Source organism: Musca domestica, unplaced genomic scaffold (assembly GCF_030504385.1).
Source record: "Musca domestica strain aabys unplaced genomic scaffold, Musca_domestica.polishedcontigs.V.1.1 28, whole genome shotgun sequence".
Taxonomy (NCBI): domain Eukaryota; kingdom Metazoa; phylum Arthropoda; class Insecta; order Diptera; family Muscidae; genus Musca; species Musca domestica.
In genome coordinates, this window is record NW_026712293.1 from 8,004,378 (window position 1) to 8,032,071 (window position 27,694).

Below are 27,694 nucleotides of genomic sequence, written 5' to 3' on the forward strand. Positions count from 1 at the left end.
TTAAATACAGCGTTTAGATTAAAATATCAGTAGTTCAAAGAATGGTGGCACAATGTATAAAAAAGTGGCACAAAAATTCAAAAAAGTGGCTCATTTAGGATCAAAATAAAAAAGTGGCACAAAGGTATCATAGGCCAAAAAAAGTGGCAAAATTGATACTTTAGTGGCACAACGGTCACGCTGTTGGCGGGTATGTTTTATGTATTAAACAAACAAGCGACGTTTATATTTAATATAATTTTGTAAATATCGCATACTCGAGTGTCAACTGTAGTTTGGTTATTCAGTAAAGCGTGTGTGTGTGTGTATGGGAGTGTACCAACATAGTTTTTGATTCAGTGTTGATAACTTAGCCTTATTCTAACTATATTTCGCGTTTATTTAATTTAAGTTGACGAAAGATTTATACAATTATATTTATTGTTGCTCTGATATATTTTGTGTACACTTGAAAAAGAAAAAATATAATCGCAATAAAATCGAAAAGTGATCCGGAACTTGTGACAGCTACAGACGAAGTAATAAACATGTTTGCATCTTTAACCATTTTTTATGTTTTTTTTTAATATTTATGTATTGCTCCGTTCTGTATTTATCAAACCTCTGAGACATTGATGTAAAGAATTTAAAGAAATTTTAAGAATTTTATATTGCGTTAAGGCTTTTTCACGGGAAACATATTGGAAATATATTGTTTATCGTATGTTTTATCGTTTTGAAGCCAAATCGTACAGGCCTTTTCTCACCAAACAATTAATCTTTCAATTTTATGTCAAATAATTATCAATAAATTGAAATCATTTGACATTTTCCGTTTGAGACTATATTTGTGGAATCGTACCTCGAAACTTGCAAAACAATAACATTTTCAAAGGATTTTGCCCTTAGGCAATTATTATTTAATTTGCTTTTATTTTATTTTTAATATACTATAAATAAACAAACAGTTTACGTAAGTGTACAGACATATATCTGGTTTCTTAAAAACATTAATTATAAGTACATTTATTATAAGTATTTTAATAATTCGCAATGTATTTATGTGTATTGTATACTTGTGTTTTAAATAAAGCTTCACTCCATTAGTTTTTAATAGAACACAAAACATTTTTAATAATAACAAATGTCGTCTATATTTGTTTCGAAAAAGCGGATTGGTACTCGTTCTACATAAAAAAAGTTTATATTTTGACGCGTTTTTTATTCTGAAAAGTTTGCATCACATTTAATGTGTACTCATGAACTTGTTGGCAAACTATGGAAGCAACAACTACACACACACATATCTCTTTCGTCTGAACAACTCCACTAACAAAATAGAGTAACGATCAATTATAACGGTATATTTTTGTTTGTCACATATTTTTGGTTCAGCGAAGTGAAATAGAAAATTGCTTATTCATTTCATTGTGGTTTTCAATCGGAGAACATTTAAAAGTGAGTTTGTGAATTAAATAAAAATAAAAGAAATACATACTTCAAACAAAATAAAAAACAGTGGTAAATAACACAAAATAAAATGATTTGCTTTATGTGTAAAAAAAAGTTTTGTGACAAAAAACATTTCTTTAAACACCTTCGGGGTGATCATTTTCTGAAATCTACTGATTTATACAAGTGTTGTGGTCAAAATTATGAATATAGGTCTTTTCAAAGACATATAGCAAAACGGCATAACAGCAGTTTTTCTCCCCAAGAACAAAAAAATCAAATAAAAGAGACGCGGGTTTTAACAAGTGTGAAACAAATTGAGGAAATAGAAGCAGACATTCCGGTTATTCTTGACAATCAATGCGAACAAAATATTGACGTTTCTCCAACTCCTTCAAACTATTTGCAGCCTGAATCGGAAGAAAAGAAATTTGAAAGGGTTAGCGAGAACGTTATTAAATTCCTAACAAGTATGCATTCAAACTATAATTTTTCAAGAAAAGATGTTACTTTTATTTATGGTAATGTCATTGATGCAGTCGTTAACCCGTTTTTGGAAGTAATAAATGCCTTTGCAAAAGACTTAGATAATAATTTGTCCTCAAAATTATCAATATTACTATCAAAATATTCTGCAATTTTAGAAAAGCTTAAAACGGAGTATTTGCTTTCCGAAAAACTAAAAGAGATTAATCTTCTTCAAGATCTAAAAGAAACGGTGATTGATCAAAGAGAAACACTAGCTCATACTAAAGGTAAGTTGGTCCACTCAAATTTGACAACAAAAATTACAACAATGCCTATGGCATTTATGTTCAAAAAAATTCTAGAAAAAAATAAAAATTTTTACCAAATGCGGTCGATTTGTCATGAACTTGAAAACTCCAATGAATTTCAAAATATTATTCAGGGACCACTGTGGCAAAAAAAGGTTAGCCGGTATCCCGGTAAACTATTAATTCCTTATAACTTTTACTCCGACGATATCGAGATTAATAACCCATTAGGTTCCCACGCCACTACCCATTCAATCTGCAATTTATACTTTTCTTTTCCTACACTGCCTAACGCCACAAAATTGAACAATATTTTTTTCCTAGGAAGCATTAAAAACAAAGACATACAAAAATTCGGGAATAAAAAGTGTCTTGCATCAGTAGTTGAACAAATGGCATTTTTAGAAACCGAAGGTTTGGATATAGAGATGTCAGACGGTGCTACATTTCATGTTTATTTTATACCTCTTTTAATTCTGGGCGACAATTTGGGTTTGAATAGTATTCTTGGGTTCATAAAAAATTTCAACGGAAAGTTTTGCCGTTTTTGTGAGATTGATTATCAATCTAGTCAGAAATCATGTTCGGCCAATCCGGAGCTCAGGCGGGACTACGGAAAATATAACAGCGCATTAGAAATTACTGATTCAAAGAAAACCGGAATCATTGAAAAATGTGAATTCAACAAAATTCCAAGCTTTCATGTAATTGACAATATAAGCGTAGACGCAATGCATGATGTCTTGGAGGGCGTATGCCACTATGACATGACAAATGTCATATTGTATTTGGTTACAACCAAAAAATACTTTTCACTTGAAGAATTAAATAAACGTAAACGATGCTTTGAGTATGGAGAGCTTGAAATTGGTAATTTTTCACCAGATATTACCAAGCTACATTTGGAAAAAAAAGCATTTAAAAATGTCTGCTCGTGAAATGCTAACTTTTGTTATATATTTTCCCATTATGGTAGGCGATTTCGTGCCACGTGGCGATGAAGTTTGGCAGCTCGTACTAACATTAATTGAAATAGTAGATACTATATTGTCTTTTCGAGTGGACGTCTTCTTGATAAATTCTTTGGAAAGTAATATAAAAAGACATAATAAAATGTATCTCAAGTTATTTAATGATAAACTTAAACCTAAGTTTCATATACTGACGCATTATCCTGAAGTTATAAGGGCTTGCGGCCCAGTACGAAATTTTTGGTGTTTTCCGTATGAGGCAAAACATAGGAGCTTTAAATTGTATGCTCACGCAATCACGTCTAGAAAAAATATTTCTGTTTCCATGGCAAAAAAATATCAATTTGTGTTCGCAGATTTTTTGTTAGAAAAAACTGAGATTCCGGATATTATTTGCTCCAATATCAGCGAGTGTCAAGATTATTTGCTGGACGTTATAAGCCACAAATTAAAAGTTGCAAAAAATACTATAAAGACTTTTGAAAAAGTTGTTTATAAAAATATCACATACAAAAGTTCGTATTTTGTAGCAACAAAAAAAGATGATGTATACAAAATTGTCAACATCGTTGTTTCACAACTCACAGTTTATTTGGTTTGTCAACAAGTTCTAAACAGTACGTATTTGAAACACTACACTGCATTTGAAATTATTCCAAATGATAAAGGAGAATATTCCGTTTTGAAGCTTGAGGAATTAATTGGACCACCGGCCACATTGATTAATACCGCTAAGGGAAAATTTATGCTTCGTTTCAAAGAAACAATTTAAAAATACCTTTTTCCATGCTAAACAATTTATTTTTAGTTTCAAAATGTCTGAAACAAATTCGGAGACTTTGAGCTGTGGGGAAGAAGATGCCTTGAAAAACTTACTTATATCATGGGGTATAGAAGACAAATTGGACATACTCATACGTAAGATTTAACTTATATGCTGAACCTATATAATTAGTTTTTTGTGCTATAATAACGTTAACTTCTTATAGGTGAACATATTTCTATTGATATTTTGAAAATACTAACTGAGGAACATGTTAAAGAGCTGACACAGAATTGGAGAATTGGAGACAAGGCCCAGTTCATTCACCATTTCACAAAGTGGAGACATGATATTAACCATCCATTTTGGGCAGAATGTTCAAGTCCTCTAGTTTTTCCCAAAAAAGCCGATTCGTATAACTCATCTGATACGGAAGAAGTCGATAACGTCAATATGTTGGAGATATTGCAAAGTAATAAAAATGGGGAACGTGTGCTTCAGTTTTACGAAAAAAACAAGTTTCTCACAGATGAATTAAGAGTTTTCATTATAAACATTGCTGCCCAGCATTTTGCAAGAAAAGACGCACCAATAACTCTTCAAGCAAGCTACAAACTCGAAACGCAAATATTGTCTCTATTTCCGACTGAAAAACTTGAATTCTATCGAACAGAACGTAGAGGAAAAATTTATGTAAAATCCCAAAATCTTAAAAAACAAAGCAAGCAGATTTTTATGCTGGAAAACGAATCACCTACGGCGTCAAAAAAGGCTAAAATTACTTTTGGTAGGAAATGTGGAATTTGTGGCTTAGTAATGGTTTTTAATTAATTTGTATTTTCAGTGCCTGAGGAGAATGGAGAGGATTTGGTGCAAGTTCTTAAATATGACAAGCTTTCAGCTGAAGAGTTTGAAACAAAGTGGATTTCTTGTGCCAACTATAGACTTAATCAAGTACTTAACGAATGCAGTAGCCTACGAGAGATTCTTAAAAAGTGGCCTGAATATAAATCACATTATAAGTTGGTGAGTATATATATCAAATAGTAAACATTTGATAATTTTAGCGTAATTCTACAAAAACTGTTTTAAATTCAGATTGATATTGACTTCTCAATAATGCATAAATCGCACAACAAAATGCTCAACTGGGACCAAAAAATCCTAAAGTTGTTTAACTTTTTGAAAAAATCTAAGCAACTTAAATGTCATGGTGAGTCAAAAATGTTAGAAACTCTCCAGGACGAAGATTTGGAAAACGGTAAGAGTCTTCAAGTCAAGCTCAACAAATTGATCAAACCTAATTTAACGTTATTATTTGCAGATCGAGGCACATTTGCAGTGAAAACCCTGTGGATTTTACATTATGTTCTTTTCCCGACTGGGCGGCAAGTTCGAAAAACAATTCTCGGAAAGAAAGAAATATCTCGCTATACAATAAAGGACTCCCAGAAGACGTTTTTGTTTTTGGGAAAGACTTTGCAAGAATTACACGACCATATTGATTTTTTGTTAAAGATGAAAGAACATATTCAGCCTTTTATATTGGGAATCGGAAGTCTGGATGATATACATGAAATTTTTGTTTATTTTGATGGTGACCTCATACGGTTTCCTAATTTTCTTCGCTCTTTGGATATTTGTTTTAAATTGTTCCATTTATTTAATTTACAATATCCCACAGCATCTGAAACATTTTGGATCTTTTTGGAAAACTACTTTTTTGAAATAAGTTCATGCTCAAAGAAAAAGTCAAAGGTAAGCATCCTCTTGGATGATTTAGAGAAACAATCTGAGTAATTGGTTTCAATTTAATAAGTTATAAATTCTCAGATATTTAAAACACTAAATTAAATAATAATTAAGCTATTTTTATATTGATATCTTCATATCAATTAAAAATAAGTTCGAAAATTAGATTTATGCAAATAACAAACGTTCCTAAATTCCTCAAGTAATTACAAATAAAGACTTATAGACTATATAAGTAAAAAAAGTTATAGTATTTTATAAGAACTTGTATGCTAAAAATATATTAAATATATTACTGTTAAAAACAAATCAAAATGGACTGAAGAATGAATTATAACTAAGTAGAATTGTTTACAAAATATGATATGTAAGAAGAAACATGAACTTTTGTAACACTGATTAAATAATATTTACAAAATTAATTTTTAAAAACCGCTTGCAAAACAAGTCACAATATGAATTTATTATTTTTGAGTTTAACATAGATATCTAAGACCTCTTTTGTTTGTAAATGAATTAAAAAAAGATACGTTTTTACAAAATAAAGAAAAATAAAAAAATAAGTATGTGAATATATTCTTGTCTAAATGGTAAATAATGCCTGAACATATTCACACAACAAATGAAACCCGTTCATAAAAAATTAACAATTTCATAAAATCAAAGAAACCCTTTCATTATTTAAATGTACATCATTCATTTAGCATATGAAGGGGTTTCATTTGTTGTATTAATGTTTCATTTGTTGTATGAATATGTTTCATTCAATCTATGAACACATTTCATTGGATTTATGAAGACATTTTATTCTATTCATGAATAAATTTCATTATATCTATGAAGATGTTGCATTGAATTAACGATTATGTTTCATAGAATAAATGAAAGCTTCATTAAATCAATGAATTTATTTCATTACATCAATGAACATGTTTCATTGGGTTAATGACTTTGTCGTTAGTCCAATGAAACTTTTTCAATATATGTGTGAATATGATTCATTCGACGAATGCAACTATACATTAAATATGTGAAGATATTTCATATATTCTATGAACTTGTTTCAATACATCTATGAATGGCTGTCATTAATCTAATGCAATATTTCATCCATCCAATGATGGAAACGTTTCATTAAATAAATGTTTTCAAATCATTCATCCAATGAAATGTTTCTTTGGTCTTTTTTTAATGAAACATTTCATTGGGCCAATGCAGAAATTCATTATATTGATGCAGAAATTTCTCTCAGTGTACGAGGTTTTATATTCTTTGAGATTTATTTGGGGTCATCTGTTATACTGTGAATCATTTCGACCAATGTACCTGAAATGCGCGTATCATATACAGCAATAGGGGTTGCCACCGCTATGTTAAATTTTATCAAATTTTTTTTTTTTTTTTTTCTAAACTATATTGAACGACTTCTCCTTTGAATTTTAATGAATATAAATATGTACTAAAAGGGTACAAAAATCACTTAAATATACTAGAAGCAGCATATTCGTATTGGCCAAACGGAATGAGCTAAAATTCTAAAATTTGAAACGAGTGTAACTGATGCTCAAAGAAATAACCTTTAAAATATAGCTATCAGTGGAAAATAATTCAACTAATAAATTTCTTACAAGAAACTTGTGTTTAAAAAACTGACCTGACCAGGAATTGAACCAGGGTCACCTGAGTCGCAATCAACAAAAATAACTCAGCGCCAGCCGCCTACCGATCGAGCCACAACACTACTGATGATTTCGCAATCTAAATAAAAACAATAGTTTTACATTTTGATGGCCGCTAGCTTGAATGTATACTAAAGGGAATGGTTTGTTATGAGAAATGCAACTACCTGAAAGGACAACAGCTTAACATCTGTGTACGTGAACCAAATAAACTGTTCATGTTGGTACAAACACAATTTTATTAAAATAATGTGCAAAATAATATGTGAATTCTATTATTTCAATTATAATAGGTTTATCTCATATTTTCTTCTTTGCTTTTTTGCGGAAAATGTCATATTTCTATTCCTATATTTTTATTCTTCATAATTTGGCGTGAACTTTTTGATACATCGACATTGTGAACCAAATATTTAAAATTAATAAAAGTCTTAAATCTGATTTATAAAAAGAAGAAATAGGCATCATGTCCAGAATATATTTCATCTAATAATAGTAATAAAAAAGTAGAAAAAAACTGAACTATAAATACCTGCATTTTAATTTTCATGGGCCGTTACTTTCCATGACGATGCTGTTAAGAGTTTCAGATGCAACATCAACATGAACTTTTGTTTATAAACATGTTGCACGATTCAGATTGCGATTTTAGATCATTCTGTTGCAGTGGAGCGGTGGTCGGGTTGGTTAAGGACAGCTGTTGGCATGCACTGAGTTGGGAGTTCAAATCTGCGCTGGGTCATGTTACTTTTATTTATTTTATTTTTTTTTGAGCATAAAACGGATGAATTTGGTAATGTATTATAAATAGTACAATTTTTTTTATCATTAAATACAATAGACCTACCAACATTTGAAACATTTAACTTTGGTAATATTTTAACTTTACATAAAATATATCATATTTTTTAGAAAATGTGAACATGTGCGTGAGGTACCAGATATAGTCGATCGAAGTATTCCATTTTCATGCTTCATCTAGTAGATATACAAATATTGGTATGGGCAATATTACAAGAAAATGAAACATTTATATCCAATTTATGGAAAATCATATATTCCATATTCATCTCAGGTTTCTGGCAAAGAGAGACATATTTAGAAATAGCAAGTTTTAAAGAATCGCTGACTTGTTTTGCAAGTTATGACAGATAAAAATATCGAAAACAAAAAACAGCGAAGATTTTATCTAAAAATTTATGAATAGACAAGAAGTTTTCGACGCAAATCGAAATTTACAAATGGAACAAGAACAAATTAATGAACTAAGTGAAGTAGTTAGAAGGCAAGAAATGGCTATCAACCAACTTCATCAACAGCTGCAACAGCAGCAAATACAACAACAAATACAAGAACCTGAACAACAAATCTTGCTTACTCCGAAAGACATATTGGCACAATTTCGGCAACTAAAACCACTAGACAAGGACCATTCGGTGACAGCATTTACCGCATCCGTGGAAGCAATACTTGATTTATGCCCCAGGAATAACCAGCAGCTAATACGTTTATCCATGGCCATCGTGATGAATGAAAAAATTCTTGGAACAACAGGAAATTACATCCGGGAGATAGGACCTGACGCATCTTGGCAACAGATAAAAACTAAGCTGATGGACTATCACCGTCCAAAATCAACATATAGGGACGTATTTAATAAGTGTCGTAATGTTAAAGTGAGTAATTTACGAGAATTATTTAATTATTTTGAAAAGACTAAATACGAACTCAGCCAAATATATCTTTTTGATGAAATGAAACCACAAATATATGAACCCAGCAGAGTGGACAAAGATTTAGTTAATATATTAATTGAAAAAATAGATATTCCCTTAAGGTCTCATATAGGCCAAAATAGTACTCTGAATGAAGTTATTACAAGGTATACTCAAATAAGAGTCATTCACTATAGACACAAACAAAATAATACTCAAAATCAATCAACTAATCAACCACATGAAACTAATACTAGCCAACATTCAAAACGACCATACCAAAACCGTATTAACACTAACCAACAAAGAAACAATACACAAGATAACAATATTGGATTTCAACACAGGAATAATTATAATAATAGACAAAGCTCGGGGCAAACCCGAAATTCTTATATGAGTATAGGGACTCAATATACTAATCGTGATAATGAACCCATATATATGGAGATAGACACCGCTCAGGAAGAAAGATTCGAAACAGAAAATGAATTAAATTTTTTGACATTGCCTCAAGGGCACAATTACCCTTAGTATCATTATCAATAGGAAAACAGAAGATTAGGTGCCTAGTGGACACAGGTTCAACCACTAGCATCTTAAAAGAAGGTATTCTTAAAGAAGACTACCCAATGTCAGAATTAAAAAATCCATGCGTTTACAAAACACTTAGTGGGACCAAGGAAGTAAAATATGAAGTAGTAACACCGTTCCCAAAGGAATTAAGGTGTGAGGGTAACTTGCAATGGAAAATAATACATTTTTCCAACAAAAATTTTTCTGGCATAATTGGTCAGAATTTTCTAACGGGATTTAAAGCTAAAATAGACAGCGAACTAAAATTCATAGAAATGCTAGGTCAAAAATTATATTTCGAGGAATACATATACCCAGAGTATATGGACGATATCTGTACACTCGAATCAATAGAAAACGACAACATAGATAATTTCGACTTAAGCCATTTAAACTCTTAAGAGAAACAGCTAACCCTAAGGTTACTTAACGATTTTAAAGATCTCTTCTTTAAAGAAGGAGACAACCTTTCAGCGACACACGAAATATTTCACGAAATAGTTACAACTACAGACAAACCTTTATATTCAAAAACATATAGGTATCCGCAGATACACGAGTCGGAGATAAATCGTCAAATTGAGGACATGCTTAGGCAAAATATAATACGAAAAAGTAATTCACCATACAATAGCCCACTATGGATTGTGGACAAAAAATTGGACAACTCAGGGATAAGGAAATACAGAATCGTTATCGATTACAGGAAACTAAATGAGTTCACAGTGGATGATAAGTATCCCATTCCTAATCTAAACTCATTATTGGACAGACTGGGTAGAGCCCAATACTTCACAACTCTTGATCTGGCGAGAGGCTTTCACCAGATATTAGTTAGAGAGGAAGAAAAACGGCTTTCTCAACACCTTCAGGTCATTACGAATTTGTTCGAATACCTTTTGGGCTGAAAAATGCCCCCTCGACTTTCCAAAGGTTGATGAATGAGGTCCCTAAGGATCACATCAACAAAACATGTGTTGTATATATGGATGATATCCTTATATTCAGTACATCACTCCAGGAGCATATGGTCACTTTGAGGAAAATATTAAAAACCCTACGTAAAGCTAAGCTTAAAATACAAGTTGACAAATGTGATTTTTTGAAGAAAGATACTCAATTCTTAGGTCATGTATTAACCGCTAAGGGTATAAAACCAAATCCTGATAAAGTCTCTATTATTCGAAAATTGAGAATACCAAACACTGCAAAACAAATAAAATCCTTTCTGGGAATGACAGGATTTTATAGGAGGTTCATCAAAGATTACGCAAAAATTGCACACCCAATGACGGTATGCCTGAAAAAAGGTCAGCCAATAAATACAAACGATCCCAATTATTTGGTAGTGTTCGAAAAATTAAAAGATTTGGTGACGAACACCCCAATACTGAGATATCCGAATTTCTATAAGAAATTTAAAATAACTACTGATGCTAGCGATTTCGCAATCGGGGCAGTACTTTCTCAAGAAGGACACCCAATTGCTTATGCATCTCGTACATTAAACAGACATGAATGTAATTATGCTACGGTGGAAAAAGAATTACTCGCCATCGTCTGGGCAGTAAAATACTTCAGACCATATATATATGGTAGAGAATTTGATCTCGAAAGCGATCACCAACCGCTGAAGTGGTTAATGACGAAGTACTCCGGCAAAGATATCAACCCAAGACTCCAGAGATGGTTAATAAGTCTAGGAGAGTACAACTTCTCTCTCGAATACATAAAAGGAAAGACCAACTACATAGCGGATTTCCTGAGTAGAATACGAGAGGATGAAATAAACTGTTGGCAACCGGAAACCGACAATCAAGAGGCACGAACCGCTGATTTACTAAGTGGGGACATAGATCAAGACGATATCGCCTCATTAGAGGTACAAACAGTTCACTCTCAAGAGTACGACTTAGGGTATAACGTACCAATACTAGAGACAGTGGTTAACAGATTCAAAACACAAATAATCCTCGTGGAAAAGAAACAAAACCCAACAACTGTAGTTTTCGGAAACGAAAGAATTTTCCTAGACAAAGACGATATTGATAACGGATTGACCCTCGAAATCTTGCGCAGAGAACTGGTAAAGGGCAAGGTGGGAATATATTCATACCTTAATGATCACGAATATTACAAAGTCTACAAAATAATAGAGAGTGAGTACTCCATGAATCATCACATTAAGTTCGTGAAGTGTACAAAGTACGCTAGGGATATAGAAAATGAAGATGAATTGAAAACTCAAATTGCCCTCTTTCACAAAAATGAAAGCTGCCATTGCGGCATAGTGGCGACGTATGAGAAACTAAAATCGATAATCTATAATCCAAATCTAAGAATACAAATCCATAAAACTATAAATAACTGCGATGTATGCAGCGGTGGGAAATATGACCGCAACCCAATCAAAAGTAAATTCTACACAACAGAAACCCCGAAAACAATAAACGAAGTAGTTCACATTGATACATATATAAATAGTAAACAATCATTTATAACTTTTATAGACAAATTTTCAAAACATGCCATATGTTTTCCACTCCCAGATAGGAATGCAAGAACTATCCTAAGTAAGATTCAAGAGTTTATCGCTATAAAGGGAAAAGTAAAAAAAAATCGTTTTCGATAATGAATTTAAATCGGGAACAGTAACAGAATATTTAAGAGGAGAAAATATAGAATTTCATACAACTAAACCAAATAGTCACACCGGAAACTCAGACGCAGAGCGACTTAATAACACCATAACAGATAAAATTAGAACACTTAATATCGAAGAGAAAATACCAGTTATTATGCAAATGAATAAGGCTATTACTCTTTATAACAACAATTATCACAGCACAATTGGGTGTACACCCCTTGAAGCCCAAAATCATGTGGCCGACCATAATAAAATATATGAACGACTTAAAAATATAAAACGAACAAAAATAGAAAATGCAAACAAAAACAGGGAAACATACACCGAAAATAGAGAGAACGGGTTCATTAAAAATTACAAAAACGTCAAGCATAAAGAAACGGCAAAATTTATTAAACAGAATCTTACCAATATTCACGATTCTAATATCAAACGACCTACCAAATTTTCAGACAATCATCCCCATCATCCTGATCATTCTAATAACCCAGACGAAGGCGGTGGTAGAAATCACACCCCTTCAAACTGAAATCGGATTCATACCCATAGAAGTATCCCAAGTAGAAATAGTCAACAACACAAAAATCGTACTACATTTGATCAACCCAGCGGAAATTTTGGAATTGATAAGTCAAATGGAACAGAATATAAAGACAATTACAAGAGAAGATAAATACGAACTCGACACAGGTCAAAGATCGGGTCTATAACACCAAATACCCGGATCAGACAGAAACGGGGACTACTTAATATAGGAGGAACAGTACAAAAATGGCTGTTCGGTGTCATGGACGACTCGGATCGCCAAAACATTTTACAGCATCTCATAAACCATCAAGAAAATAATCACCAAATCATAAATACTATTAACCAACAAATAAATGTAAACGATAATATCCAAAAATCCATTAATAACCTAAAAGAGACAATAATAGATGATCGTGAGAAAATAACTAACACACTTAATAACATCAATACGTACAATAACGAACTTAGAAACGAAATCTTATATCACGATCAAATAATAAAATTTAAATTTCTGAATGACAAAATAGATATCATACTGGACTCTATAGCCTCGGCTAGATACAAACTATTTCATCCATCCATATTAACAAACGAGGAATTAAGTAAATACAGTATCGATTTTTATAAAATTAAATTAATAAGAATGGATGTAATGATTCATGAGGGAAATATAGTTATCGCTATCAAAATTCCCATTGACATCATCACTACTAAAATCATACGCATTATTCCTATTACTAACAGTAATAATGAGAAAATAGACGCAGAAATCGAAGAAATAATAAACATAAATAACAAAACCTACAAGTTTGAAAACGAAAAAACTCTAAGAGAACTTAAGCTAAGCAAAAATTGTATAACGGAAAATGACTGTAAATTAATAAAAGACTTCAAAACAGTAGTAGAGGTAATAAATGATGGCACGATACTCATACAAAATGCAAATAAAATGTTAATAAAAGAGAAATGTAATGAAAGAGAAATAACTCACACAATAAAAAACAACACTCTTATTGACTTTATAAACTGTACAATCATAATAGAAGATGAACAATATTCAAACAAACAAGAAATATATATTCAAAAATTTGACGAAGATAACATGAAAAAAAATTATAATTTTTCAAGTACACCATCATTCAAGGAAATAGTAATAAGAGAAATAAAAAATATTAAAGAAATACAAGAACTAAAAATAAGGAACATAATTTCAGATACAAGCACAATTGCAATAATAATAATTTTAAGCATTACTATTATATTTTTTTTCTAAAACTAAGAACAATCCAAAATAAATACAGAATTCAGGAGAATCCTATGACAAAAGGGGGAGGAGTTACGTACCTTCACCCTAATGTTGCCATTAACGCTGACGACGACATCAGCATTATTGTCCAGAAATACTTGAAACAATAACATAACAACGATCGCACTGATGTTGCTTCCGTTGCCAATGCTAAATCAATATTTCGAAACAATCAATTCTGAATCAGCTAAACCAATAAAATCAATAATATACCAAATAAGCATAATCGATAATATACGGAGTAAGCATAAACAAAACGTTTTTTAAAGTCAACAGAAAGCAGCAACAATATTACACAACATTGTCGCCGTATCTGTCAACTTAGCATTAATACAAAATAAATTGTCAAAAAGAACTTGAATACATTTAGTCTTAAGATCACAGAAGAAGAATAAAGTGGCATTAAGCCAAAGCTCTTGTCATTTTAATTTTTCATTTTTTCATACCCGTAATTCGCACGATAACTTTCAAAGGGACTAACCGATTTGGTCCAAACTTGGTACATCGTAATATTTTTGTCAAAACTTATATCAAGTTCCGAGATAGGCAATATCGGTCCACTCCTTCTTGTACCTCCCCCACAAAATGTCAATATTTTCAAAGAAAATAATATATTGTACAGAAAGGGAAAGCATAAACCGATTTTGCTCTAAATTTGCAAATCCTAATATTTGCTTCAGATGCACTAGGTCAGATACGAAAATGGACAATATCGGTCCACTCCATCTAGTACCACTCCCACAATGGGTCAAAATTTTAAATAATTACAACTCTTATAAAATGTGATTTAAGAGTCCGATTGTCTTTAACTTTCGCACTTCCCAATAATTTTAATTACCCAATGTCTGGTGTTAAGATGGAACGCATAGGTCCAATATATATATTTTCTGCACAGAAAGAGAAACGATATTCCGATTTTGCTCCAACTATGCAAATCCTAATATTTGCGTCAGTGCCAGGTCAGGTGTGAAAATGGACAATATTGGTCGACTCCATCAAGTACCTCCCCCACAAAGAGTAAAAATGTTGAATGGTTACAACTCTAATAAAGTGTGATGTACGAGTTCGGTTGTCTTCAAATTTCACACATCCCAATAATTTTATTAACCCAAGGTCTGGCGAAAAGATGGAATACAATTCTTCAGGTACCTCTCCCAAAAAGGTTGACATTTTGTATATCAATTAGGCTTATAAAATGCGAAATAAATATCTGATTCCACTCCAGACTTGGTACATCTCAATATTTCTATCAACACAGGATTTTTTATAACAAGTAAAAAACAGTAAGTTCGACCGGACCGAACTTTGAATACCCCCACCATTTGAGAAGAATTAGAAAATTTTCAAAAACATACAATCCATTAAGAATTTTAACTGTTAAAATCTTAAAAATACCGAATATTGGAAGGTGCCGATACATGGGGGATATAAGATATTGTGGATCTATATAGACAATTCTATTTCAGGGGATAAAGTACTCACACGGAACTCCTTTTATGCAATTTCAGAATTCCGTTGAAAAGTGTGGATAAAATCATCTAAATATCGAATATCAGGGCACCGTTATATGGGGGATATACGATATTGTAGCCATATATAGACAATTCTCTTTCAGGAGGTAAAGTACTCACAAAGAACTCCTTGTGTAGAATTTCAGACAATTCCATTGAACAATGTCGCTAAAATCATCAAAATACCGAATATCGGGGGGGTACCGTAATATGGGGGCTACACAATATCGTGGACCAATACAGACAATTCTCTTTAAGGGGATAAAGTATTCACAAGGAACACTTCGAGAGAATTTTCAGATAATTTCGTTGAAAAATGTGGGTGAAATCATCAAAATACCGAATTTGGGGGTACCGTTGTATGGGGGATATACGATATCGTGGACCTATATAGACAATTCTCTGCCAGGGGGTAAAGTACTCATTAGGAACTTCTTGTGTACAATTCAGACAATTCCATTAAAAATGTGACTAAAATCATCAAAATACCGAATATCGATATCGTGGAAGTATATAGATAATTCTCTGCAAGGGGAAAAGTAATCGTTACGAACTCCTTGTGTACAATTTCAGACAATTTCATTGAAAAATGTGGCTGAAATAATAAAAATACCGAATTTCGGGGGGTACCGTTATATGGGGGCTATACGATATCGTGGACCTATATAGCCCATCTTCGAACCTAACCGGCCTGTAGACCAAAGACAGATCTTTGCAAAATTTTAGTTTCCTATCTTAACTAGTTTCGACTGTAGCGTGATTTCAATATATTTAGTTTGTTGGGTCTAAAATTATTATTTCGATGAGTTACAAACGGAATGACGAACTTAATATACCCTCCATACTATGTATGGTGGAGGGTATAAAAACGGTAGAGATCGGACTATTCTTTCTGGTTAATCCCTCACAAAGGGTCAAAGTTTTGAATAACCAAAACGTTTCTAAAATCCGAAGTAATCATGATGTTCTCTTTATGTTTCACACATCCCATTATTTCCACTAATAAAAGATCTGTGTGAAGATGGGATATATCGATCCACTCCTTCTGGTACCACCCCACAAAGGCTCAACATTTTGAATATCCATAAATTCAAATATTAGGATTTGCAAAGTTGGAACAAATTCGCATTAATACATCTCTTTCTGTGCAGAATTTTTTTTTTGTGAATAGGTACCAGAAGGAGTGGACCGATATATTCCATCCTAACACAAGACATTGTGTTAATATAAATATCGGGATGTGTGAAATTTGAAGACAATCGGACTCTTACATCACACTTTATGAGAGTTGTAATTATTTAAAATTTTGACCCTTTGTGGGGGAGGTACCAGAAGGAGTGGGCCGATGTTGTCCATTTTCACACCAGACATAGCACTGACGCAAATATTAGGATTTGCAAAGTTGGAGCAAAATCGGATTATCCTTTCTCTTTCTATGCAAAAAATGTATTTTTTGAAAATGTCGACCTTTGTGGGGGAGGTACCAGAAGGAGTGGACCGATATGCCCATCTCCGAACTCGATCTAAGTTTGACAAAAATATTACGATGTACCAAGTTTGGACCAAATCGGATACTCCCTTCGAGAGTTATCGTGCGCACCAGCCAGCCAAAAAGACAGACGGACGGACGGACATCGTTTTTTTATTTTACTGTTTTAACCGTACCAAATGATATATACCCTGTACCATTTACATACGCTACCGAATTCATCCGTTTTATGTTCCAAAAAAAAAAAAATAAGTAAACTTAAAATGCCCCAGCGCGGATTTGAACTCCCAACCCAGTGCATGCCAACAGTTGCCCTTAACCAACCCGACCACCGCTCCACTGCAACAGAATGATCTAAAATCGCAATCTGAATCGTGCAACATGTTTATAAACAAAAGTTCATGATGATGTTGCATCTGCAACTCTTAACAGCATCGTCATGGAAAGTAACGGCCCATGAAAATTAAAATGCAGGTATTTATAGTTCAGTTTTTGTTCTACTTTTTTACTACTATTATTAGATGAAATATATACTGGACATGATGCCTATTTCTTCTTTTTATAAATCAGATTTAAGACTTTTGTTAATTTTAAATATTTGGTTCACAATATCGATGTATCAAAAAGTTCATGCCAAATTATGAAAATTAAAAATTTTTTACTCTCTTAAATTATTTCTTTCTTATTTGCTCACGGCTGATATAGGCATAGAAATATGAAATTTTCCGCAAAAAAGCAAAGAAGAAAATATGATATAAACCTATTATAATTGAAATAATAGAATTCACATATTATTTTGCACATTATTTTAATAAAATTGTGTTTGTACCAATATGAACAGTTTATTTGGTTCACGTACACAGATGTTAAGCTGTTGTTAGTTTTGTTGATTGCGACTCAGGTGACCCTGGTTCAATTCCTGGTCAGGTCAGTTTTTTAAACACAAGTTTTTTTTTAAGAAATTTATTAGTTGAATCATTTTCCATTGATACCTGTATTTTCTAGGTAAAATGAAAGACAAAGGTATTTTTCGAAAGAAAAAAACAAACAAATAGACAGACATCGTAAATGGTCTGAGAGTTTTACGTTCATCAAGAATACGTATACTTTGTTGGTCTTAACATGATTATTTCGAGAAGTTACCAAGCGAAAACATGTATATATCACAGAATTGCGATGATTAAGGGCATCAAAAAAGTTGATAATTTGGTAAAACATGGTAACCCCATGAATTTATTTTTTTGTTTTTTTTTTTTTCACGAAAAATCATACTTATTGACTATACATATTGAAAATTAAGGTGTATTTAAGGAAAGAATGTGTGAATATTCCAAAAAAAAAACCAAAAATATTGACATTTAAAAATTTTGTCCCCGAATTCCGAATGTCCTCTAATAATTCGCAGCCCTGATAAGAATTCGGGGACAGACCTCAAATACTGAAAATGTGTATATATATTAAGAAGATTTTGCCATGGCATTATTATTGTATTTTAATATCGATTGACCTTTTTCGTCAAAATGTATCGTATTCGCCAAGAAAATGTATTTTTCCATGTATCGGAAAAACAGGTAGCGATTGCGCTTCGCTTTCATTACGTGTCATTACGCTTTTCGTTGGTAATTGTTTCATTATTGTTGTTATTTGTTGCTAGAAAATTTTTGTATGACACACTATTCAACATCCCCATTATTTCATCATTACATGCTATGACGATGGGTTTGATTCTGACAGATATGACGAGACATCGAGCATTTGATTGGATATCACGTACTGTTATGCATTTGATAAAACAGGGCTTAACATGATGAGCGTTTTCTCTCCATGGCATAAATAGAGAAATATGTCACACTAGCAGCCCTTTAGTATGCGTCAGCGCACAGGATCACCGAATTGTTCACATGTGGTATTTTATTGCGGCTGGGAAATATTTAACTTTAGAATATTTATTGTTGTATATGAAAGGTATTTGGTAAAGGTATTTTGTACATTCTCCCGGGCGGCTTAAATGGTCAGGCTTGATACCCTTTATTGTTGTTTTTATAAACACAACGTTTGTTTATTAGTGGAGAAAGACGGTAATGTTTACCAGGGGGTAAGGCAGACCAGTTTGCAACAACAAAATACTATGGTATCCCGAACAAAGAAGATACTTCTTCCAGGTAGAACGAAGGCATAACAAACAAAACTATTCAACATTAGAAACGAACAACTTTAACAACATCAAGTGTGGCAACGGCAGTGAAAAAACTCACCAACCACAAATTAACAATCTATAAAACTCAACAACTACATCAATCAACAATTGCAAACATCAACAAAAAAAACAGCAAAATCTATAAAAGTTTAAACATCGATCGACTACAACAACATTTTTAAAAGGACTTATCAAAATGCCTAGTTGCCAAGAAATTTACTCTCAACATCATACAATCTTCAAAGTGTTAGATGCTATGTTGCAGGCGGACCGAGGTAGGAAATATCGTAGTAATACCTTACTAGACATGCGTAAGAATGTGGTAGATCAATAGGAAACATTCTGCAGAAATCAAAAAAAAAAAAAAAGGACGATAAGAGAAAAAATGACCCGTATTATAAGTAGAAAGTATGGAATTACACATAACATGAAACAGGACAGTGGGATCAGTCAGGAGAAGATTTCGACAAAGCTCAGATGCAAATGACAGAATTGTTGACATCTTTAGAAGCGGCAAAACGAAAATCCGTAATGGTCGAAAAAATAAAAATTTCGGAGTTTAGTTGACGTCGTGAAGATTGGAATGCATTTTACGAATTATTTCGCACATTAGTGCACGAAGATAAAAATACGTCAGATCAAGATAAGCTGTTTCGTTTAAGGTCAGCTTCGAAGGGGAGGCTTTGCAGATTATTCAAAACATGCCGTTAACCAGTTCAGCATATGAAGGAGCTTTTCAGGAGGAGTCTATTCACACATTGTGTGGAAAGCCTATTAGATGTGCCAAAAATGAATGGATCATCAGTACACAGTATCAAGAAGCTATTGGATACAGTCATACAGAGCATAGAGGGAATCGAAGCCATGAATTTGAAATTAGGAGTTGCATACCCAATTCTAGCACACTTAATGGTGCGCAAAATGGATATAGAGACACTTTTACAATATGAACAAACAATACAAAAGTCAACGGAAATTCAAGATATCAACGACGTTCTAAGATTCTTGGAGCAAAGATATAAAACTTTGAATTCAGTTTGTCTATAGATGATGGACATGAGCGATTCAAGTGACAATACATTCTGATTGGAAGCGATGTCTACCACGGAACACTTCAAGATAGCGAGTGATGTACGCTTCATGGCCAGAATTTCCTTCAAATTATGCCCCAACGCTGAACTAAAAACGGAATACCAACAGTTTATGGAAGAATATATTAGTATAGGACATATGGCACGAGTAGAGCCAGAGGTACGGGGAAAATACTAACTTCCCATCAAGCTATCATCAGGGAAAGCAGTGTAACTACAAAAGTAAAATTATGTTTGATGCAAGACATTAAATGGAAGAAGCTTCAATGATATTCTCTATGCTGGGCCAAGACTGCAGAGGGATATTTTTGGTATCCTTACTAAATGGCGGAAACATCAGTTCGTAGACGTGAAAGAAATGTACCGACGAATTTGGGTATCTAAAGATGGCCAAAAATACCAATATGTGTTGTGGAGTTTCAGAAGCGAAAGTCCCGTAAAACAATACAGATTAACGACTGTGACGTAGAGTATGGTGTGTACACCGTTTTTGGCGTTAAAGACGCTAGACGAAATTGGAACAGTTAAATATTTGGATAGAGATTTGAAGGCTACCATGAAGGAGAATAATGCAATAGCACCTATATAAGCGACAGAGGGAGTACAGTGGCATATTATTCCCCCGGCAAGTCCTCACTTCGGAGGAATATAGGAAGCAGCGGTTAAATCAATGAAATATAATTTACGAAGAGTTATTGGTGAGAGTAAATTGACAATTGAAAAACTGTCTACGCTTTTATATCAGATCGAGCCCGTGTTTAATTCTAGGCCGCTTCATAACATGGATAATAATGTCGGCGAGGTGGAAGTCCTCAAAATGGACATTTTCTAATCGGAAGACCCTTTATAAACTATGCAGAAACAGTCGATAAAATTGCGGAAAATTGAAAATTGCTTTTGGAAGCAATGGAGATCAAAGAGTCTAGAAACACTCCAAGAACGATACAGGTGGAGAGGCAGGGTCGGAGTTTACAGGACATTAACGAGATCTTGCTGGCAAGAACTAGTAGGAAGCCAAAGCGCTATTAGAGTTCATCAGGTCACTCCAGCACGTCCTATTCGGAACTTTAGATGCGGAAGACCGGAAAAAGTAGAAAAATGCATTCAAAGCTTATTGGAAATCAATATAACCTAAAGTTCATGATGCAAAAACAAACCTCTGTCGTAGAATACACGGTTTATATTCTGCGAAATACTATGGAAGATGTAAATACCAACTTCAAGAAGATAAAGGATCTGATGAACAACATAACGGCGGCTATGGAAGAATCATACTTCGTTTATAGAGATTCGATTCGTTTTTGCATTGTAACAAAAGATTTGGACGCAATAATTCGCGATAACGAAAGAGTGCAGTAGAGTATGATAAACCTGCTTATTGACATTAACCATGGGAAGGTCAATCCAGGTTTGATTACTCCATTGCAGTTTTAGGAGGAAAATAAGAGACCTTGTTAAAAACGATGATGCCACTATGTGTAATGTTGCAGATATTCAAGTCGCAGTGCGACAATATTCTAAGAACTATGGAGAGGCAGATTCGGAGTCTACAGGACATTAACGAGATCTTACTGACGAGAACTAGTAGGAGGCCAAAGCGCTATTAGAGTTCATCGAGTCACTCCAGCACGTCCTACTCGGAACTTTGGATGCGGAAGACCGGAAAAAGTAGAAGAATGCATTCAAAGCTTATTGGAAATCAATATAACCTAAAGTTCATGATGCAAAAACAAACCTCTGTTGTAGAATATACGGTTTATATTCTGCGAACTACTATGGAAGATGTAAGTACCAACTTCAAGAAGATAAAGGATCTGATGAACAACATAACGGCGGCTATGGAAGAATCATACTTCGTTTATTCGATTCGCTTTTGCATGGTAACCAAAGATTTGGACGCAATAATTCGCGATAACGAAAGAGTGCAGTCGAGTATGATAAACCTGCTTATTGACATTAACCATGGGAAGGTCAATCCAGGTTTGATTACGCCATTGCAGTTTTAGGAGGAAAATAAGAGACCTTGTTAAAAACGATGATGCCACTATGTGTAATGTTGCAGATATTCGAGTCGCAGTGCGACAATATTCTAAGAACTATGGAGATGCAGATTCGGAGTCTACAGGAGATTAACGAGATCTTGCTGGCGAGAACTAGTAGGAGGCCAAAGCGCTATTAGAGTTCATCGGGTCACTCCAGCACGTCCTTTTCGGAACTTTGGATGCGGAAGACCGGAAAAAGTAGAAGAATGCATTCAAAGCTTATTGGAAATCAATATAACCTAAAGTTCATGATGCAAAAACAAACCTCTGTCGTAGAATACACGGTTTATATTCTGCGAACTACTATGGAAGATGTAAGTACCAACTTCAAGAAGATAAAGGATCTGATGAACAACATAACGGCGGCTATGGAAGAATCATACTTCGTTTATTCGATTCGCTTTTGCATGGTAACCAAAGATTTGGACGCAATAATTCGCGATAACGAAAGAGTGCAGTCGGGTATAATAAACCTGCTTATTGACATTAACCATGGGAACGTCAATCCAGCTTTGATTACGCCATTGCAGCTTTAGGAGGAAGCGACCAAGATAAGAGAGCACACGCCTGAATATCTCAAATTTCCTGGAAAAAAGTATGATCAAATTAGAGCGGTATACAAACTCCTTACTGACCTTACTCCTTGAGGACCGAGTGATGGTTTCAGCTAATGATCCATTGTTCACGCAGCACACGTCGCAGCTGCGTCGGATCACCCCCTACCGATTAGGCTGAATGCAGGGAAAGTGGTATCGCAGCCAATGGAATATTATCTGATATATAATTTTAAGAGGTATGCGTATCATATAATGGCGTAAGCTGAGTTAAACATGTGTCAGCTGCACATTGACGATGAATTTTTGCGAAGGTAATAGGCCAAGGGGCGACGGAAATGACCAATTGTTTGAGGTGTATTCTCTAAAGCCCTGAAATGTCAGTTCTCTGAAACGAAGATGGAATCGCTTTGGATGAAGCTGCAACCCAACAAACGCTGGTTGTTCAAAGTTTTTCAACCAACAACAGCTCACGTATCCTGATGTCGATATTCACAGCAAATAGTCCAGCTACCGAGTTAAGACTTCAATACGATAAAGCCAGGATGTACGTTAAGAGTAAAAGGAGCAATAATTTCCAATCTCGACATTCGATCAGAAATGGCGAGAGAATGTGCAGGAAACGATTTTACGGAAGATCAGTGGGATCAGCCAGGAGAAGATTTCGAAAAAAGTTCAGATGCAAATGACAGAATTGTTGACGTCTTTAGAAGCGGCAAAACGAAAATCCGTAATGGTCGAAAAAATAAAAATTTCGGAGATAAGTTGACGTCGTGAAGATTGGAATGCATTTTATGAATTATTTCGCACATTAGTGCACGAAGATAAAAATACGTCAGATCAAGAGAAGCTGTTTCGTTTAAGGTCAGCTTCGAAGGGGAGGCTTTGCAGATTATTCAAAACATGATGTTAACCAGTTCAGCATATGAAGGAGCTTTGGAAGCATTACGTAAAAGGTACGACAGTAAAAGGATTCTATTCACACATTGTTTGAAAAGCCTATTAGATGTGCCAAAAATGAATGGATCATCAGTGCACAGTATCAAGAAGCTATTGGATACAGCCATAGAGGGAATCAAAGCCATGAATTTGAAATTAGGAGTTGCATACCAAATTCTAGCACACATAATAGTGCGCAAAATGGATATAGAGACACTTTTACAATATGAACAAACAATACAAAAGTCGACGGAAATTCAAGATATCAACGACGTTCTAAAATTCTTGGAAAGATATAAAACTTTGAATTCAGTTTGTCTAGAGATGATGGACATAAGCGATTCAAGTGACAATACATTTTGATTGGAAGCGATGTCTACCACGGAACACTTCAAGATGGTATTCACCAAAAAATAGTATACTGCGAAGCAGGAAAAAAATGTAGTTAAGTACCACTCTGAAATGATTTGAGGAGATAGAGGAGGTGAGCGACAATCAAATAGTGACAGACGACGACTTTTGTATGTCAAATTATGGCTCAGCAACATCGATAGCGAATGATGTACGGTTCATGGCCAGAATTTCCTTCAAATTATGCCCCAACGCTGAACTAAAAACGGAATACCAACAGTTTATGGAAGAATATATTAGTATAGGACATATGGCACGAGTAGAGCCGGAGGTACGGGGAAAATACTAAATTCCCATCAAGCTATCATCAGGGAAAGCAGTGTAACTGCAAAAGTAAAAGTTATGTTTGATGCAAGACATTAAATGGAAGAAGCTTCAACGATATTCTCTATGCTGGGCCAAGACTGCAGAGGGATATTTTTGGTATCCTTACTAAATGGCGGAAACATCAGTTCGTAGACGTGAAAGAAATGTACCGACGAATTTGGGTACCTAAAGATGACCAAGAATACCAATATGTGTTGTGGAGTTTGAGCAGCGAAAGTCCCGTAAAACAATACAGATTAACGACTGTGACGTACAGTATGGTGTGTACACCGTTTTTGGCGTTAAAGACGCTAGACGAAATTGGAACAGTTAAATATTTGGATAGAGATTTGAAGGCTACCATGAAGGAGACTAATGCAATAGCACCTATATTAGCGACAGAGGGAGTGCAGTGGCATATTATTCCCCCAGCAAGTCCTCACTTCGGAGGAATATAGGAAGCAGCGGTTAAATCAATGAAATATAACTTACGAAGAGTTATTGGTGAGAGTAAATTGACATTTGGAAAAATGTCTACGCTTTTATATCAAATCGTGCCCGTGTTTAATTCTAGGCATTTTTATAACATAATGTTGGCGAAGTGCAAGTCCTAACAACTGAACATTTTCTAATCGGAAGGCCCTTGATAAGCTATCCAAAAACAGGCGATTAACACAAATTTATAGCCCTAGATCGTTGGAAGCAAGTGCGGAAAATTGAAAGTTTCTTTTGGAAGCAATAGAGATCAAACAATCTAGAAACACTCCAAGAACGATACAATTGGAAAATCCAAAAGCAGAATGTCCAGAGGCGGCAATAGGTGATAGTCAACAAGTAAAAAAACATTAAGTTCGGCCGGGCCAAACTTTTAATACCCTCCACCTTAGGGTAAAGGAAACATTAGAAGAAATGTGGCAAAAAAATTGAAATACCGAATATCGGGAGGTATCGTTATAAGGGGCTATACCAAATCGTGGACCTAAACATGCAATGTTTCGCCAACGGAGCTAGAACCCATTATGACCTACAAATGCTAATTTTCAGACAAATACGTGAAAAAATGTGGCAAAAATCATCAAATTACCGAATATCTGGAGGTACCGTTATGTGGGGGCTATACCAAAACGTGGACCTATAATTACAATGACTCGCCACACGAACTGGCACCCATTATGATCTACAACTACTAATTTTCAGAGAAATTCGTGAAAAAATGTGTCAAAAATCATCAAAATACCGAATATTGGGAGGTACCGTTATATGGGGACTATACCAAAACCTGGACCTATACATACAATGTTTCGCCACAAGAACTAGGATCCATTATGACCCCAAATACCAATTTTTAGACAAATCAGTCACCTTAGGGTAAAGGAAACATTAGAAGAAATGTGGCAAAAAAATTAAAATACCGAATATCGGGAGGTATCGTTATAAGGGGGCTATACCAAATCGTGGACCTAAACATGCAATGTTTCGCCAACGGAGCTAGAACCCATTATGACCTACAAATGCTAATTTTCAGACAAATACGTGAAAAAATGTGGCAAAAACCATCAAAATACCGAATATCGGGAGGTACCGTTATATGGGGGCTAAACCAAATGGTGGACTTATACATGCAATGTTTTGCCACACGAACAGGGACCCATTATAACCTATAAATACTAATTTTCAGACAAATCCGTGAGAAAATGTGGCATAAATCATCAAAATACGAATTATCGGGAGGTAGCATTATATGGGGACTATACCAGAACGTGGACCGATATATCTCATTTTCAATACCAACCATCCTAGACACAATACAAATTGCTCCGCTAAATTTTGGCGCTCTACGTCAAATAACCTGGGCTGTATCGTGATTTCAACAGACAGACAGACGGACATCGTTAAATCGACTTAGAATTTTATGCTGATTATGAATATATATACTTTATGGGGTCTACGGCGAATATTTAAGGATATTACAAACGGAATGACAAAGTTAATTTACCCTCCTTTCCAAGGTGGAGGTTATAAAAATGAGGAAACACATCCTGGACAATATCCGTTAGGTAAAGTCGAAGACTTCCATCCTGGACCGAATGGGTTAGTAAGAGTCGCCACTGTTAAAAACGATGATGCCACTATGTGTAAAGTTGCAGATATTCGAGTCGCAGTGCGAAAATATTCTAAGAACTATGGAAAGGCAGGTTCGGAGTCTACAGGACATTAACGAGATCTTTTTGGCGAGAACTAGTAGGAGGCCAAAACGAGCGCTATTAGAGTTCATCGGGTCACTCCAGCACGTCCTATTCGGAACTTTGGATGCGGAAGACCGGAAAAAGTAGAAGAATGCATTCAAAACTTATTGGAAAATCAATATAACCTAAAGTTAATGATGCAAAAACAAACCTCTGTCGTAGAATATACAGTTTATATTCTGCGAACTACTATGGATGTGTATCATATAATGACGCAAGCTGAGTTAAACATGTGTCAGCTGCACATTGACGATGAATACGTTTGCGAAGGTAATAGGCCAAGGGGCGACGCAAATGACCATTTGTGTGAGGTGTATTCTCTTAAGCCCTGAAATGTCAGTTCTCTGAAACGAAGATGGAATCGCTTTGGATGAAGCTGCAACCCAACAAACGCTGGTTGTTCAAAGTTTTTTCAACCAACAACAGCTCACGTATCCTGATGTCGAGATTTACTGCAACTAGTCCAGCTACCGAGTCAAGGCTTCACTACGATGAAGCCATTATGTACGTTAAGAGTAAAACGAGCAACAATACCAAACCTTTCAATATTGAATCGTGGAAGGTCGTGCAAGATAAATCATCCTTCGTGGCAGACATAGACCGGCTTATGTCTGATAGTGATGGTTGCCGCCTGTGTAATACCTGTAATATGTTTATGAAACCGACTAGAGTAACATCTATTCACTTTGGCCCCCGCAGAATGTTCGAAAGTCTCAAACATGTGTATGGAAATATAATTCTTATTTATATAATTTCTTATAATA

The 27,694-nt window shown here is 34.4% G+C and overlaps 1 protein-coding gene across 1 annotated transcript; it reads left to right on the forward strand.

The window, feature by feature from the left end:
* Positions 1–1,173: 1,173 nt before the first annotated feature.
* Positions 1,174–5,741, forward strand: LOC131800483 (uncharacterized). The gene is made up of 7 exons (XM_059124345.1): positions 1,174–1,500; positions 2,076–2,186; positions 3,987–4,096; positions 4,168–4,728; positions 4,786–4,967; positions 5,040–5,202; positions 5,266–5,741. Exons 3-7 carry the CDS (start codon positions 3,994–3,996, stop codon positions 5,739–5,741), a joined length of 1,485 nt encoding a protein of 494 aa, XP_058980328.1. The 5' UTR covers positions 1,174–1,500; positions 2,076–2,186; positions 3,987–3,993.
* The last annotated feature ends 21,953 nt before the right edge of the window (positions 5,742–27,694 follow it).

Excerpts from the sequence above, each read along its gene's own strand:
- LOC131800483 (XM_059124345.1), top strand. The coding sequence starts at position 3,994 with ATGTCTGAAACAAATTCGGAGACTTTGAGCTGTGGGGAAGAAGATGCC. Across the intron at positions 4,729-4,785 it reads AAAGGCTAAAATTACTTTTG|TGCCTGAGGAGAATGGAGAG; the intron begins GTAGGAAATGTG and ends TTGTATTTTCAG. Across the intron at positions 5,203-5,265 it reads GGACGAAGATTTGGAAAACG|ATCGAGGCACATTTGCAGTG; the intron begins GTAAGAGTCTTC and ends TATTATTTGCAG.